General features: G+C 41.4%; 1 protein-coding gene across 1 annotated transcript in view; it reads left to right on the forward strand.

The window, feature by feature from the left end:
• The window catches only part of ZSWIM4 (zinc finger SWIM-type containing 4), a 32,797-nt gene that overhangs the window by 13,162 nt on the left and 4,559 nt on the right, over nt 1-15,076 (forward strand). The window contains exons 3-11 of the mRNA XM_039368339.1: nt 6,987-7,343; nt 8,661-8,809; nt 9,489-9,639; nt 11,352-11,531; nt 12,231-12,545; nt 12,970-13,107; nt 13,463-13,717; nt 14,412-14,547; nt 14,897-15,054. Coding sequence (XP_039224273.1) covers nt 6,987-7,343; nt 8,661-8,809; nt 9,489-9,639; nt 11,352-11,531; nt 12,231-12,545; nt 12,970-13,107; nt 13,463-13,717; nt 14,412-14,547; nt 14,897-15,054 — 1,839 coding nt within the window. The remainder of the gene's footprint in view (nt 1-6,986; nt 7,344-8,660; nt 8,810-9,488; nt 9,640-11,351; nt 11,532-12,230; nt 12,546-12,969; nt 13,108-13,462; nt 13,718-14,411; nt 14,548-14,896; nt 15,055-15,076) is intronic.

The raw sequence follows: 15,076 nt of genomic DNA on the forward strand, positions 1-15,076 counted from the left end.
AAAAGCTGATGAAGTGGCTTAGAATGGGAGCCGTACAGCATAGCAGGAAATCCCCAGTTCCTCTTGCATTGCAGCCATAAACTTGTTTAGTGGCTTTAAGCAATCCATTTTTCTCTTGTGCTCACCCACCCTCTTATAACATGAAGCTGCTACTGCCTACTTTAAAGTGATTGTAAGAATTACTGACTTAATGCATCCAGCATATTGAATACTTGAAATGTGCTTCATAAATAAGATATATTATATCGAAATTAGCAGGTAGATTGTTTAAAGACTCATCCTATGCCCTATGATCTTGGTGTTCTTTCTATGGTGCAGTCTGAATGAGTTTACTCAGACGTTAGCTCCATATGCCTCATGAGAAACCTTGGCAATTAGTTGTTTTGAAATAACTATGTTAGTATTAATTTAGGTAGTTCGACTAGGAGGTTCAGTAGATAGCTATGGCTCTGTAAAGGCTAAGGAATTTTTCCATAGCAGGACACTTTCTATTTTCTATACAACATAGTTAGAAGAAAAAAATAAAGACTTGCTGTGTAAGAAAAGAGACTTATACAGTTCAGCATTTGATTCAAGATTAGTTTCTCTTGATAGCTCTAGCCTCCATCCATTTGTCTAGTTTTATCTTGAGACCATATGATGGCCTATACAATTTAGGAATTATGAGAATTGGAGACTCAACATATTTGAAGTTTACACTGTTATGTAAGACTTGTGTAAAACACATTTGACCATCTCTCCTACTTAGTGCTGATTATAGCCAGGCCATGAACTGAAGGATTTAGTAAATTAAAGTAACTAGTTATTCAAAGAGTTTATCCATTACCACTAGATCCAGTTAAAAAAATAAAATGTTAAATTCTAAGCTAGATGTAAATATAGAACATTAACCAATATCTATCTTGTCTGACTAGGGAAGTGGTGGAAAAGAAATTCAGCATTTAAAATTATGAACATGCTGACTAGTAATGAGAGAAGTTGACAACCAACCTGGAGACCATAAGGTTGGGGTGCTTGGAAAAGACTTTGGTGTATCTTTCAAATAGAGTTTGGATTCTTTTACTTTAGCTGATAGGAGACAGATTTTTATTTCTCCAATGAAATTGCTGGACCCGTCACACAATCCCATTTAAAAGCAAGTGCATTTTACAAAATATTTTGCACCTGAAATTCTAAATCACCCAAGCTAGCACTCCAAACAGAACCTTTTTTACAATTGCCAAAAGAATTTCTTAAAAGAAATTTATTCTATGAAAAAAAGTAGGAGTATGTTCAACAAAGTAAGCTGCCATGAATTTGACACTAGTAGGAGTGAAAGAAGAGCAGATTATCAATTGTCCTTTTACCCATTATGAACTGTGATGTATGGTGCGTGTCTAATGAAAGACAAGATCTTGTCAGCTGCAAAAGCTATTCTTAGGCAAAACATGGAAAAAATAAGGTTTAAAATATTTTGCATCAGGTCCATCATGGTTTCTTCATATAATTTACTCTACTACATTTCTCTTAAAATTTGGAACTTTCTGAAGCCTAAACTGGAAATACACTCACACACACACACTCACACACACACACACACAGACACACACACACTCCAACTCTAGTCTTTTTGCATTATGCATTCAAATGATTCAAGCTTTAGCTTAATGATACAGGTACTCTAAATGAGGGGAAAACTAGTTTTGCAAGGCTGTTTGCATGTTGAATGTTTTGAATCTGCTGTGCTTTTGAAACAGATCAAAAAACGTCTTTGGGGGGGGAACCCTAAAATAAAGTTAAAATATTAAAGACTGATACTGCCTACTTTACAGTGAATGTAAGAAATTTTTATTGGGCCTGTTTTTTCACACCAGGACTTGCATAGGGTTAGCTTCAAATATGCCCAGGGGATTCTTAATGCAGTTCATTGAAACAAGCTGGAAACATATCATCCAAACATGGTTACTGATACTCCAGTGACACAGAAAAAAAATGAATCACACTAACATATTATGATACTGTAAATGTTGCTGCTTGAAAAAGGAAAAGGAAAAAAAGATACTACTTTGCTCTGGTACCAAACCTTGACAGCTGTTGACTATACTTGAGAAACTACTGGTTGTTAATATGCAATTGAAAATGGTGGTTTGATTTCAGGAAAGTTATATATTTTTTGTCTCTAATTATAGAAAGTTAGATTTATTTAATCTACAATATACACAGCTCACAGAGACCATTCTACATTTGACCATTTCACAAAATGTTTCCTCAAATTATTATACTATATCTTTTTTTAAACTGAAATCCTAGAACATGAATACCGTATCTCCCCGAAAATAAACCCTAGCTTGATTTTTAGGGGTGTGCTTAATATAAGTCTTACCCCCAAAATAAGCCCTATTTAAGAACCTGCGCAGCTGGCTGACCACCCATTCCGTCTGGTTGTTCGTGGTGCTGCCACCAGAAGGTGAGGCAAGGAAGGTGGGGGAGGGGGTTGGAGCTGCCCCACACATCCTGCACCTGCTTACCTCAGGGCCCTCGCAGCCAGGCTTCCCACACCCTGACACCTGCCTTGCCTCATGGCTGCGGCACCAACAACCCTGTCCAACAGGAACCCATGTGGCTGCCGCCAGCCCACTTCTTCTGCAGCTGCTCATCGATGCTTGCACGTGTTGCCCCCGATCTCTGTTTTGCCAGCAGAGGCCTTCAGGAAAGGCCTCTGCAGCTGAGAATGGAGCCCCGGGTTGACGTGTGCTCAACCTGAAGACCTGCGAATGTTGGCAAGCGGCTGCAGAAGAGGTGGGCCAATGGCAGCCACACAAGCTCCTGCTGGACAGGGCCATTGGTGCCACTGCCACGAGGTAAGACAGTGGAAAAAATAAGACATCCCCCCAAAATAATGCCTCTTTAGCTTTTTGGAGGCAAAATCCCACCCCATAAGACAGGGTCTTATTTGGGGGAAGCACCGGGAAACAAAAATTGAAATGACAGAGTCCCAGATTCTTGTACTAAATAATTACATAATCTGATTTTAGATCCATTATTTTGATTAATTTGTAGCTTCCCCATCCCCAAAGAATAACTGTAAGAAGAGAGAGAGAGATGGAGGAGTCCATGGGCTTATAACTGCCCTCCCCAATGTGGATATGGTATAAGCTCAGATAATAAGCCTCTTGTCACAGCTTATTGCATCAGTTTTTCATACTTGGATATAATCTTATTAAAGGCCCCACTGCCAGTGGGATATGCCCTTTCGTCTTAAACATTCCATTGTCTATAAAAGCAACAGTAAAACCATGCAACTTTGGGGCAGCGATTTTTAAGGCAGAGGAACCCTCATTATTTGGACTTTTAGTTGTTGGTACAATTGTTAAGAATTTGAATTTGCAGATTTAATCGCCCTTTTAAAATATAACCAAGCTTTAAAAGGTTTGTACTCTTGGTAATTAAAATACATAATTCTCCAAATATCTCTATAATATGTTTCTCCTATACCAAATAATATAATCACTCTCTTAATTAGTGTGAACCTACAATGCTCAGCTCCTATTTGTTTGGCAGCAGAGTAAGTTACTACAAAATCTTAAAATCTTGTTTCCTTTAGTAATGTGCTCAGTAAATAATAAGAACTGCATTATGGATATTGCCCTATTTTATGAGCAATTGAACAGTCATGTATCTCTATAAATTTTCAAATCTATTCCTGTTTCTAGTTCTGTGTCACAGTGTTAGATATGCAGACTTAGTCATGTGCCATCTACTTGTTGATTGTTTTTAACTATATAATCTGGTATCCCTCATACAGAGAAGTACAAAATGATAGCTAAAAAGACAGAGCCAGGTATAAAAGGGAGGCCAAAACGTGGAAATAATTATTTCATAAAACCGAACATTTTTATAAATGTGATATTCAGTTTTATGAAATAAGTATTTCAATCTTATGTTCATGTTCACAACTCCAAGTTTTTGGTATAAATTTATTAATTACCGTACATTTTAGTTAATGCTTTTTTGCATTATCTTGTTATGTTATCTGTTTGCATCATCATTGTCTCAGCTTTCTTTGAATCATTGTTCTTTAGTCTTAAGTACACTAGTTGGCTCCTCTTTGTATCTGCTTCAGCTGAAATTCTTTTTCTTTGAAAATGGGTGACCAGAACTGCATTCCTGATGGGCTCTTGTGAGAACCTATACAAAAAATATGAATGCTTCTCAAAGCTTCCTGAAATCACTCCACCTTGGGTAACCAAGAATGACATCTCCATACTTTGCAACTACATGACGCTGTGTGACTGAGCAAGTTTCAGTTCTTTCTTCATCTATTATTTTCATATGACCAGTTCTTTACTAATCATTTAAAATGCGATATTTCCAGAATATGTGGATTTCGTTCCATTTCTTTCATTCTGCTTGATGAAATCATTCATTCACCTTCCTTATCCTAAATCCAGAAGAAAATAAAAACCTATAATTTCTTATTCTCCAGGTTTTATTATATTTCATCAATGAAATATTAGTCAAATGGCCCCAAGATTGGTCCTTTGGGAACTCCTTTGGGGGATATATATCTTCAGCTGGACTTTTCTTGTACTGTACTATGCAGCTTCTGCGTTGCTACTTTAAGTTGTTTTTTATTCATGTTGACCTGATGTCTTTCTGATGTGATAGACGTAATGGTATGTTAGTTAAGAATGTTGGAAATTGTATTTCAAGACATATTTTGGAGATACATTTGGAAATATAAACTAATGTACAAACTTTTTATTGGTGTAAATGAGTATTCCTCAGCATATCCATCTTGAAAAAAGTATTATTCAGCAGAAAATATGCTAGGGTTCATATACTCAAATAAGGTTAGTAGAAATTGTAATGGCATATAATTTTGCAGTTTAAATGCAAGAATCGTTTAGGAATATGCTATCTTTATATTTTAAAATATAAAACTTATATGCAGAGCACATCATGAGAAGGGCAGGGCTAGATGAATCAAAAGTTGGAATTAAGATTGCCGGGAGAAATATCAACAACCTAAGATATGCAGATGATACCACTCTAATGGCAGAAAGTGAAGAGGAACTAAAGAGCCTCTTGATGCGGGTGAAGAAGGAGAGTGCAAAAGTTGGCTTGAAACTCAACATTAAGAAAACCATCATGGCATCCGGCCCTCTCAATTCCTGGCAAATAGATGGGGAAGAAATGGAGGTAGTGACAGATTTTATTTTTCTGGGCTCAAAGATCACCTCAGATGGGGACTGCAGCCAAGAAATTAAAAGACGCTTGCTCCTGGGGAGGAAAGCTATGGCAAATCTAGACAGCATACTAAAAAGCAGAGACATCACCCTGCCAACAAAAGTGCGTATAGTCCAGGCCATGGTTTTCCCAGTTGCAATGTATGGCTGTGAAAGTTGGACCATAAGAAAGGCTGAGCGCAAAAGAATTGAGGCCTTTGAACTATGGTGCTGGAGAAGACTCCTGCGAGTCCCTTGGGACTGCAAGGCGTTCAAACCGGTCAGTCCTAGAAGAGATCAACCCCGACTGCTCTTTAGAAGGCCAGATCCTGAAGTTGAAACTCAAATACTTTGGCCACCTAATGAGAAGGAAGGACTCACTGGAGAAGGGCCTAATGCTGGGAAAGATTGAGGGCAATAGAAGAAGGGGATGACAGAGAATGAGATGGCTGGATGGAGTCACTGAAGCAGTAGGTGTGAACTTAAATGGACTCCAGAAGATGGTAGAGGACAGGAACACCTGGAGGAACATTGTCCAAGGGATCGCGATGGGTCGGACACGACTTGGCAATTAACAACAACAACATATTTTAAAATAGCAGTAAAATGTCAAAAGATCTTTTACATGAAGATACCCAATACCTGTCATGTTATTGCATCAAAGATTTACATATTTTTAGCACAAGATCATCTATTTTAGCCATTGTGTCTATAATTACCAGTTCAGTACAAGTGATCTCCGATATTTCAGATCTGTCCTATCTGCCCCAACTTATTTGGAACATTTAAGTACAATCTAGATTTTGTTTTTTCCTCCCAGTCTGGTGTATTATAATGAATTATGCCCGGACTGTGCTAGGATGAAAGTAATTTTGCAAAGCCTTGGATCTTTGTTTTTCATTTCCATCATGAGGGGGGTTGGTTACACTTGACTACCTCAGGTGCATCTTTACCTCTGATAGTTCCCTTTTCTATTTATAGTTATTCCAAATATAGCCAATGACTCTCTTATCCTAGAGGTGTGGGCAAGGCTTACCTGGGTGTAGGTCCAGATCAGGCAGTTAATGTGAGTCACCCATATCAAGCTGGCAGTAGTAGCAGAGGATCCTTTCTTTGGAGTGACACAGCAGAGTTGGGGGTGTGGCCTTGTGCCCAACTGGTTTGGTGAGGATGCCCACTTTCATCACATATGACTCATCTGCTTGGTCAGTGTAATCCAGCAACCCCTCCTATGGCCCTATTCTGAAGCCTCTGCCTCCACCCCTGTTATTTCGGTCTGTGACTCTTATCCCATACCCTTTCCAGAAGTACTGGGTTGGAGACACATTGGAGAGGAGCTTTGAAAAAGCTTCCAGTTTAGGAGGGATACGATTTCATCTTCTTCACTCTAACGCTCCTATCCAGATAACCCGCTGGATTGGCAGTACTGTCTCAGTAAGACTTGTATTATGATTGAGCTATTTCTAAAGCAGTCTGAGTCCCTTGTGGGTCAGATTCCTGGTCGGTCTTTCAGTTTCTGTTCACTGCAGAGTTGGTGCTAATGCTTCTGTGAATGACTCTCCCAGCATGGGCATTAGGTCAGCTTTTGTGTTATTGCTTCAAGATCCTAAGATTTGACATCCTAACTACACCTCAGAATCCAATCCGTCCATGCCCACTTTACGGGTAAAACTAATTATGCCTACTGTTCTTTCATGTCAGTCTTCTAGATTTGTTTGGACTTTTGCTCCAAAGCTGTAGACTCACTGTTGGTGTTTATCTTCCTTCTTGAATGCACAGGTTTCCACCTGAGTGGCATTGTGACAGAACCGCCCGGCCCCAGTGAGCCAGAGCACAGTTATCATGTCTCCATCAGTTTTGACCGCTGCAAAATCACATCGGTTAGCTGTGCCTGTGACAACCGAGACATCTTCTATTGTGCTCACGTGGTGGCTCTGTCCCTGCATCGCATCCGGCATGCCCACCAGGTGGAGCTGCGCCTGCCTATCTCGGAGACCTTGTCCCAAATGAACCGGGATCAGCTACAGAAGTTTGTGCAGTACCTGATCAGCGCCCACCACACTGAAGTGCTGCCGACAGCTCAAAGGCTGGCTGATGAGATTCTGCTGCTGGGCTCTGAGATCAACCGAGTGCATGGTATGAAGTTGGGCTGGCCTTGGATCCTGGGGAGAGGCAGGGAATGGCTGTAGGTTGGGGCTCTAGCAGCCAGCCTTGGTTACGTGTCCCCAGCCCTGTTTTATCAGACTACATGAAAAAACAGAGGAGGAAACCGAGAACTGATTGCCAGGCTTCCTAATTGACAACTGAAAAAAAGCCCCAAGTTTCATTCGTAATTCCAATCAATCCTAGCCAGAGCCAGCTGGAAATTCCAGAATGTGTCAGTATACTGGGAGGGCACCAGGTTGCGGAAGCAATAAACAAATGGGTAAAGTGTCTTAATTACAAACAGAAACAAATCTTTCATTGTATAACAATACCATACTACCATTAGTAGAATAGTAAGATATAAAATCAGCATGCCATCACATTCTAATACCCTCAGGTCATTAATCAGATGTCCTTCAAAAAAGGTATGCAGATAGCTTCTTATATGGCTTCACTTATTTATTAATATTCCACCTTTATTGTTTTTATAAATAACTCAAGGTAGCAAATATATAATGCTATTCCTTCCCCCTCCTATTTTTCCCTCAAGAGTCCTGTGAGGGGATTGGGCTGAGAGTGAGTGACTGGCCTAAAGTCACCTAGATGGCTTTCATGTTTAAGGTGGGATTAGAATTCACAGTCTCCTGGTTTCTAGTCTGGTGCCTTAACCACTAAACCAAACTGACTCCAGTAGCTCTTATCATTCCCTCTTAGAGCTTTTAGAAGTTCCAGCTTTTTATGATAAGCAAATTTTACGTACAGGTTGTGTATCTTTGATTGATTCCATTTCACCCTTAATAAACTTCTTAAAATTTATATAACTGTCCTTTGAGATAATCATGTACTGGTATTGCAAATATCTTCTCTTAATAATGAAAATTTAAAGATAGATTACTATGCCTCCCCTTCTCTGTAGAGGCATAATAACCATCCATTATTATTATGGAATAGTAATATATGTTCATAAGAACTCATGTGAACAAAATACCTTTTTGTCATTTATTAGAACTTGTCCTTTTTCAGGCATATATAAAAACCATGCTGCTGCCTTAATCTTAACAAATTGATTCCGTGAAACAGTAGCATCTTTTTGTCACTTTTCCATAGATGCCTGAAAAATGTGTACTTAATGAATAACAGATACCTGAAGCAGTTCTTCTGAATCATTTTGAAAATACTTGCTGTGTGTAATATCTAAGCAGAAAGTTAGACCTAGTTAATTTCTACAAAAATACAATGCCTTCAGAGTTAGGGAGCATTAGAAGATTAGTAGTATATAGCATCTAATGTTTGGCCATCTCCTCCCAGGTGCTCCAGATCCCACAGCTGGTGCTGGCATTGAAGATGCAAACTGTTGGCACTTGGATGAGGAGCAGATCCAAGAACAAGTGAAGCAGCTACTGTCCAATGGGGGTTATTATGGAGCAAGCAAGCAGCTTCAGTCCATGTTCAATAAGGTAAAAACGGACATTCATTTGTTGCCCAGCCCATCACGCTTCTATTAGTGGAGCTATGTCACTTTTCTTTTCTGCTACCATGAAACAAGGATCTTTGTGTCTCATTGTGGAGATAACAACCATCCTGTCAGGAGGAAAATATTTCCCCTAGAAATAATTTGTGTAAATTGGGGCTTTATCTTTTAAGGGTGATGGGGAAATCTCTCTTCCATGTTTGAGCTATGGTAGGGCTGCCTGTAGACGCTGGGTTGAAGGTGCTTGTAGACTTGGAATGAAAAGGCAGCCTGCACTAGGAAATAATCTGAAAGTTGTCCATATGCATATTACTAGGTGGTTTAAAATGTAAGTTTTTTTAAATACTAAAGTATCTTACCATCAGTGCAATCAGAATGGAGAAGTCAAGCTCCATTTGTAGATGGAAGGTGAGATTTCCACAGTGTTTCATCATGACTTTATGGTGACCTTTTCCAATGTGCTTCCTCCAGATGTGTCAGATTATAATTCCTGTCACCTTTGGCGACATTACTGTTCTCTGGAGATGCTAGGAACTTCACATCTGGAAGGCAGCAAAGTAGGGGAAATTGGTTTGCTGTTTCGATAGACCGCAAAGTTTGGTTAGGGTTTTTTGGGAGGTGGGGTGTCCCTCTCCTCTACAATTGTCACTTCTGTCTTTCCCCAGGTACGGGAAATGCTACGAATGCGGGATTCCAATGGGGCACGGATGCTCATCCTGATGACAGAGCAGTTTCTGCAGGATCCACGCCTGGCACTCTGGCGGCAGCAGGGAGCAGGCATGACTGACAAGTGCCGGCAACTCTGGGATGAACTTGGTAAGTGAAGGGCTTGCCCAAAAGAGAGGATGACCAAGGCTTTTCATGACATTAGGTGAATTCGGTAAGCTGATACAGACTTGAGATTTTTGTTTTAAAATGCAAGTTCTCAGGTGAAGTTTGCAAATACAAGTCCAGAGCCTGAAAACAAAAAAAGCTTGTTGCCTCTAAATCAGTGGTTCTCAACCTTTTTAATGCCGCAACCCCCAACCAGTCGTAAGTCGAGGACTACTCAACCGGTCGTAAGTTGAGGACTACTCAACTGGTGCAGCACCATTTGCAGAATGGGACTTTTGGTGGGCTCAGCAGGGCAGAGACAGCCTGGACAATTCCTATTGGCTTTTGAAAGCCAATAGAATTAGACTCTATTCAAGAGAGACTATTCTATTGGCTTTCAAAAGCCAATAGAATAAAAGGGAGTAGCACAGCTAAGGAAAAGGGGAAAAAAATGGTGGACTGTGTTGTTTGGAGACCCCCGTGAAATGGTCGTTTGACCCCAAATGGGGTCCCGACATACAGGTTGAGAACCACTGCTCTAAATAGATGATGTTTAATTCACCTGATACCACATGTTTTTCTTTTCTTGTTCTTTTTTTTAAAGAACATTATTGATTAATTCTACAATCCATTTAAGCTTTCCAGTTGGAAAAAATCCTACTTCTTCCTTCAGTCACTCACTGGGAATAATTTTTTCCCCTTAATTTTACATTTGTAGGAAAGTTTCAGGGAATGATTGTATGACACTTAAGCTCTTGACCTGAGAAATTGCCTTACCAGACAAGAAAACTGGAGACAAATGTCAAATTGGATAACCTTCAGGAGCAGTAACATGAGGGTGATGGTTTTCATCACACGATTATTAATGGTTGTCTTATCAAGTGTTAAAAACTAGTCCATAGTAAAATGGAAGCTTTATAGCCATATTTTTAAAAACAAAATTCTATTCCAGTGGGTCTTATGTCATGAAACCCAAAGCCTATTTTTCTATATCATTATGTGGGATGGAGAAGAAAAAGCATGTCATTTCATAGCTGCACTAGTTCTAAGCCACCATTCCGTGGACAGAATTTTGCCCTATCCAAGAGGCTGAATTCTAACTTGTCTTTATTTAGAGAAAGAAAGTGTGTACACACACACACACACACACACACACACACACACACACAGAGAGAGAGAGAGAGAGAGAGAGAGAGAGAGAGAGAGAGAGAGAGAGAGAGAGAGAGAGAGATTTATATTTGCTTTTCCTCCAGGAATTAAAGGTGGTATAATATAATTCTCCTTCTTCCTATTTACCCCATAACAATTCTATAAGACAGGCTGGGCCGAGTGAGAGTGGCAGGAGTCATCCATTGAGCCATTAGATCCACAGGTGGACCTGAACTAAATTTGCCTGTCCTAATCCAATAGCTTAACCATTACACCACACTGTTCTCTCTTTTTTGTTAGCTTTTTGCATCTTTGTTCTGATGACCAGTCTTCTGAGCCCTGCTGCAACTTGTTTACTAAATAGTATGCTACTTCTTGCATGTATGCTTTTCTTCCATGCTGGAGTTCCTGAATGGGCTTTCCCCCACTCCCAGAAATTGGCTATCAATGATCTGAGTTTTCACACCACTGTTATTTCAGTAGACTTCAGAAAGTAACCTTGGCTCTGCATTTGACTTTGTGCTTCTGCTTACCTTGTTATATGTTACTTCCTCTTTATGTCTTAGGTGCATTGTGGGTATGTGTGGTTCTGAGCCCACATTGTAAGCTGGAAGAGCGGGCAGTTTGGCTACAGCTTCTTAAGAAGTGGAATAAACTGGACATTTGTCCATTGGAGGAGGGTAACTACTCCTGCGACAGTGTTGGAACCAACAGCAGTTTGTCATCTAATCTAAATCGCAGCCCAGGTAGGAAGCTCACACTAGAGTTCCTAAGCCTTCAACACCAGCTCCAACACACTCAATGGGTTGCTCAGTCAGGGCCATTATCGGTAATAGGGAGATGAAGTTTGCAGTGGCCTACCTTATAAGAATGTTGCTCGGATTCTTCATGTACGTAGAATGTTATACAGTTGTTATCTAATCAGTAAACTTGAAGAAAGAGGAATAAAAAAACTAATGTTTTTCTGAGGGCAAGATTCCATATATTTTTTTTAATATTGAAAATTGAGTTTTAGTTTTTTCTTTTCAAAGGTTTATGAAATCAGATGAACTTGGAATATAGTTGTAATTATACAACCACCCAGAGTTAATGAGAGTCGGGTGGCATATACATTTTAATAAAAATTTGACTTACTTATTTCTTATTTAATAAGAGTTGCTTGACAGTGGGGTGGGCAGCACATAAATTTAATTAACAATAACATTTATTTTTTATTATTTATTATATTCATGCACTTATTAAAATATGTATATCTATTAATTATACTTTTACTTACTTGTTTTTGTGTGTGTGCATGTTTGTGTATTTTTTATTTTATTTTTTGTTTCCATGTACAGTAAATTGCTTATTTTTATTTTATATTATTTTACATACATGTATTTGAACACTGGGTCAATGAATGAAGGTATTCCAACCTCTGCTGTGACTGGTTTCTTCCCTGGCAGCCGCTGCTCGACAGACAGTCTTTGGGCGTGCTATCAAGGCTGCTGAGCTTCGCTGGGGGGACTGCCACCTGCAGAAGATCTTGAGCAGTGACTGCTACGGTGTCTCTTTGAAGACCGGGGGTGACAAGCTGGGCTTTGATCCCCAAGGCCATCCACTCTGGCTGGGCGATGCCTTTCCCATGGCCTGCGCACGGGTTGATGCCTTGCGCTCCCACGGGTACCCCCGCGAGGCCTTGCGCCTGGCAGTGGCCGTTGTCAACGCCATGCGCTTGCAGCGACGTCATCAGCTGGACAGCTACAAGCAGCAGAAGAAAGGCAAGACCGGCAGGCAAAGAGATGGGTGGGTGGGTAGGGAGGTCAGTTTAACAGCATCTCCAGGGGAAAAGGTTTTTGGATAAAAGCCCCAGGAGCCTGGGGAATCCTAGAGCCATCCTTGGGCACATGTGGGTATCTCATTCCAAGGTCAGGCTTCAAAGGAGAGCACCGGGGTTGTATGGGCATGAGTTCTTTAAACACTGGGAAGAAAGAGTGGCTCCTAGTAGTTCAGAGTGACGGGTGATGGGTTTTTCTACTTTAGTTTCATATTCCTCTAGTGATCATGGATGCATTTGTGGGGTTTTTTTCCCCCATTGGCTTTCCAGCGTAGAGAATTGTTTTCAGATGCCAGAACTGGGGTTGGTGAAGTCACAGCATGTGGATTGACTTCTGAAGAATCATTTCCCCCTTTTTTCCTCCTCAGAGCTCCTGCACAAAGGCACAACAAGCATTACCAATTTGGAAGGATGGGTTGGGCACCCTCTGGACCCCATTGGTTGTCTCTGTCGGACCTTTCTGGAGGCCTGTCGAATGGATGATGAGGGGCTCGTCCTGTTTCCAGGTATTGTGGGGGGAACAAGGAGACAAAGTGTGGGGTTGAAATAGCCAATTCTTTCCTAGAGCTGTGCTCTGATTGTATCACAGTCCTAGACTATAGCTGCATTTCCAGAGACAACAATGGTTTTCTTATTAAGGACTGCTTTCGCTCATGGAAAATGGTTGCTAGAGTGCGGAAGGGTGATTGTTGTATGGGAAAGTGTCATTGTGCATATTAAGCTGCATCTGTGCAGGAGCTTCTCACTTGAGTAAGTTTGGGTTCCAGAGAAGAGGATGTCCACATGTAAGGGAAACTGTGGATCTATTGCTATTTGTTTCCTGTCCTCTCTTCAAGTGTCCTCTCTGTTATCCCCCTCCAGATTCTCCAGCAGAGCCCAAGAAGGCCCTCTATCAGCACATCCCAGTGCCCTCGAGTCCTGGCGAGTCGTATTATATGCTGGCCTTGGAGGTGGCCCTGCTGGGGCTGGGGCAGCAGCGGTCCATGCCAGAGGGCCTTTATGCCCAGGACAAGGTGGTGCGCAGCGAGGAGCAATTAATTGGACTTCTAGATGAGATGGAGCTGGACGAGCGGCTGGTTCCTGTGCTCCGCAAGCAAGCGGCCTTGTTGCTGGATGGTTAGTGAAGTAGGCCGAGACCCTGTTGCTCATATATTCTGGAGATGAAATGCCTTGCCTCTAAAGGCAGGAAAGGAGGCACTGGGGGGGAAAAAAGAGTTCCTTCTTTTTCAAAGGAATTGAATAAAATGACTCAGTAAATAAGTTTCCAGAGGTGTGTTCCTTTTGCAGACAACTTGAGAATGTTCTGAAATGGACACACAAATAGCGCCTGGGTCACTAGAGGCAGCATGTTCCTGCTCCCTGTATGCAATAAGAGCAGAGTCTAAGCCATCTTGCTTTGGCTTAGTGTTAAAACGGCAAGCTGTGTGCTCGTAGTAAACTTCTGTCTGCAGGCCTAAACCTGGACCTGGTTACTGCAGGAAGATATAATTGATGTCAGTGGGCCAGGGCCAGATTCTGAAAAGCTGGCAGAAAGAAGAGTTTGGTAATTGAGGACAAGTTGGCTTCTCCAAGAACCTTCTGCATGAATGGGCTTCTGGGCTGCTTTTTCTGTGGGGATGGGCGTATTCACAGAAGGACTGGGAATATCAGTGGGTCACAACCACTGTCAACAGGCTCATCATCTGCTTTTTGGAACTACTCCTCACCGTGACAAATTCCTGTTCTCCTATGGCGTAGGCATCTGGTTGAATGCTTTGGGTTGGGTTGTAGTACAGTCGCTGTTCATTATCTACATATCTGTTCCTCCTAGGAGGGCCTTTCAGTGGATTTGGTGAGGTGGTGTTCCGAGAGAGCGTTCCCATGCATACTTTTGCCCGTTACCTCTTCACTGCCATGCTGCCCTATGATCCTGAGTTGGCTTACCGTTTGGCATTGAGAGCCATGAGGTACTCACATCCCCTCCTCCCCTTTTGCTGGGCTTTCTTTTTCTCTGTTTTTCTTGCTGCATATTTACCACTTCGTTAGGCCTTCCCCCACTGTATGCCTTCCTCCTCCAGATTGCTATTTCCAGCTTCTTAATGTTGCAGATCAAAGTCCTAAAAGTCACACTTGCCTGGCAAAGAATTTCTTCTGTGGGGCTATATCCTGGGTCTGATTCCCATTCCCTTCTCATTAACTATTTTGTCCATGGATCTGCTTGGAGCTAATCTTCCCTTTCTGGAGCCTGCTCATTCCATCTGATGGTTGTTTTCTAGATAGTGACAGCCTAACTTGTCTCCATCCCATTCTCCACAGGCTTCCTGTATTGGAGACAGTGTTACCAGCCAATGACATCCTGCACCAGAATCCCCTGGACTCCATGATGGCCAATCGCTTCCCCCGCTGGTTTACCCTTGGTCACCTAGAGACTCGACAGTGCGAGCTCGCCTCAGCTATGCTTACAGCTGCTAAAGGTAGATCCAGTGCTGGAGGAGA

This window comes from Crotalus tigris, unplaced genomic scaffold, assembly GCF_016545835.1.
Source record: "Crotalus tigris isolate CLP2741 ecotype Arizona unplaced genomic scaffold, ASM1654583v1 scf7180000020745.601501, whole genome shotgun sequence".
NCBI lineage: Eukaryota > Metazoa > Chordata > Lepidosauria > Squamata > Viperidae > Crotalus > Crotalus tigris.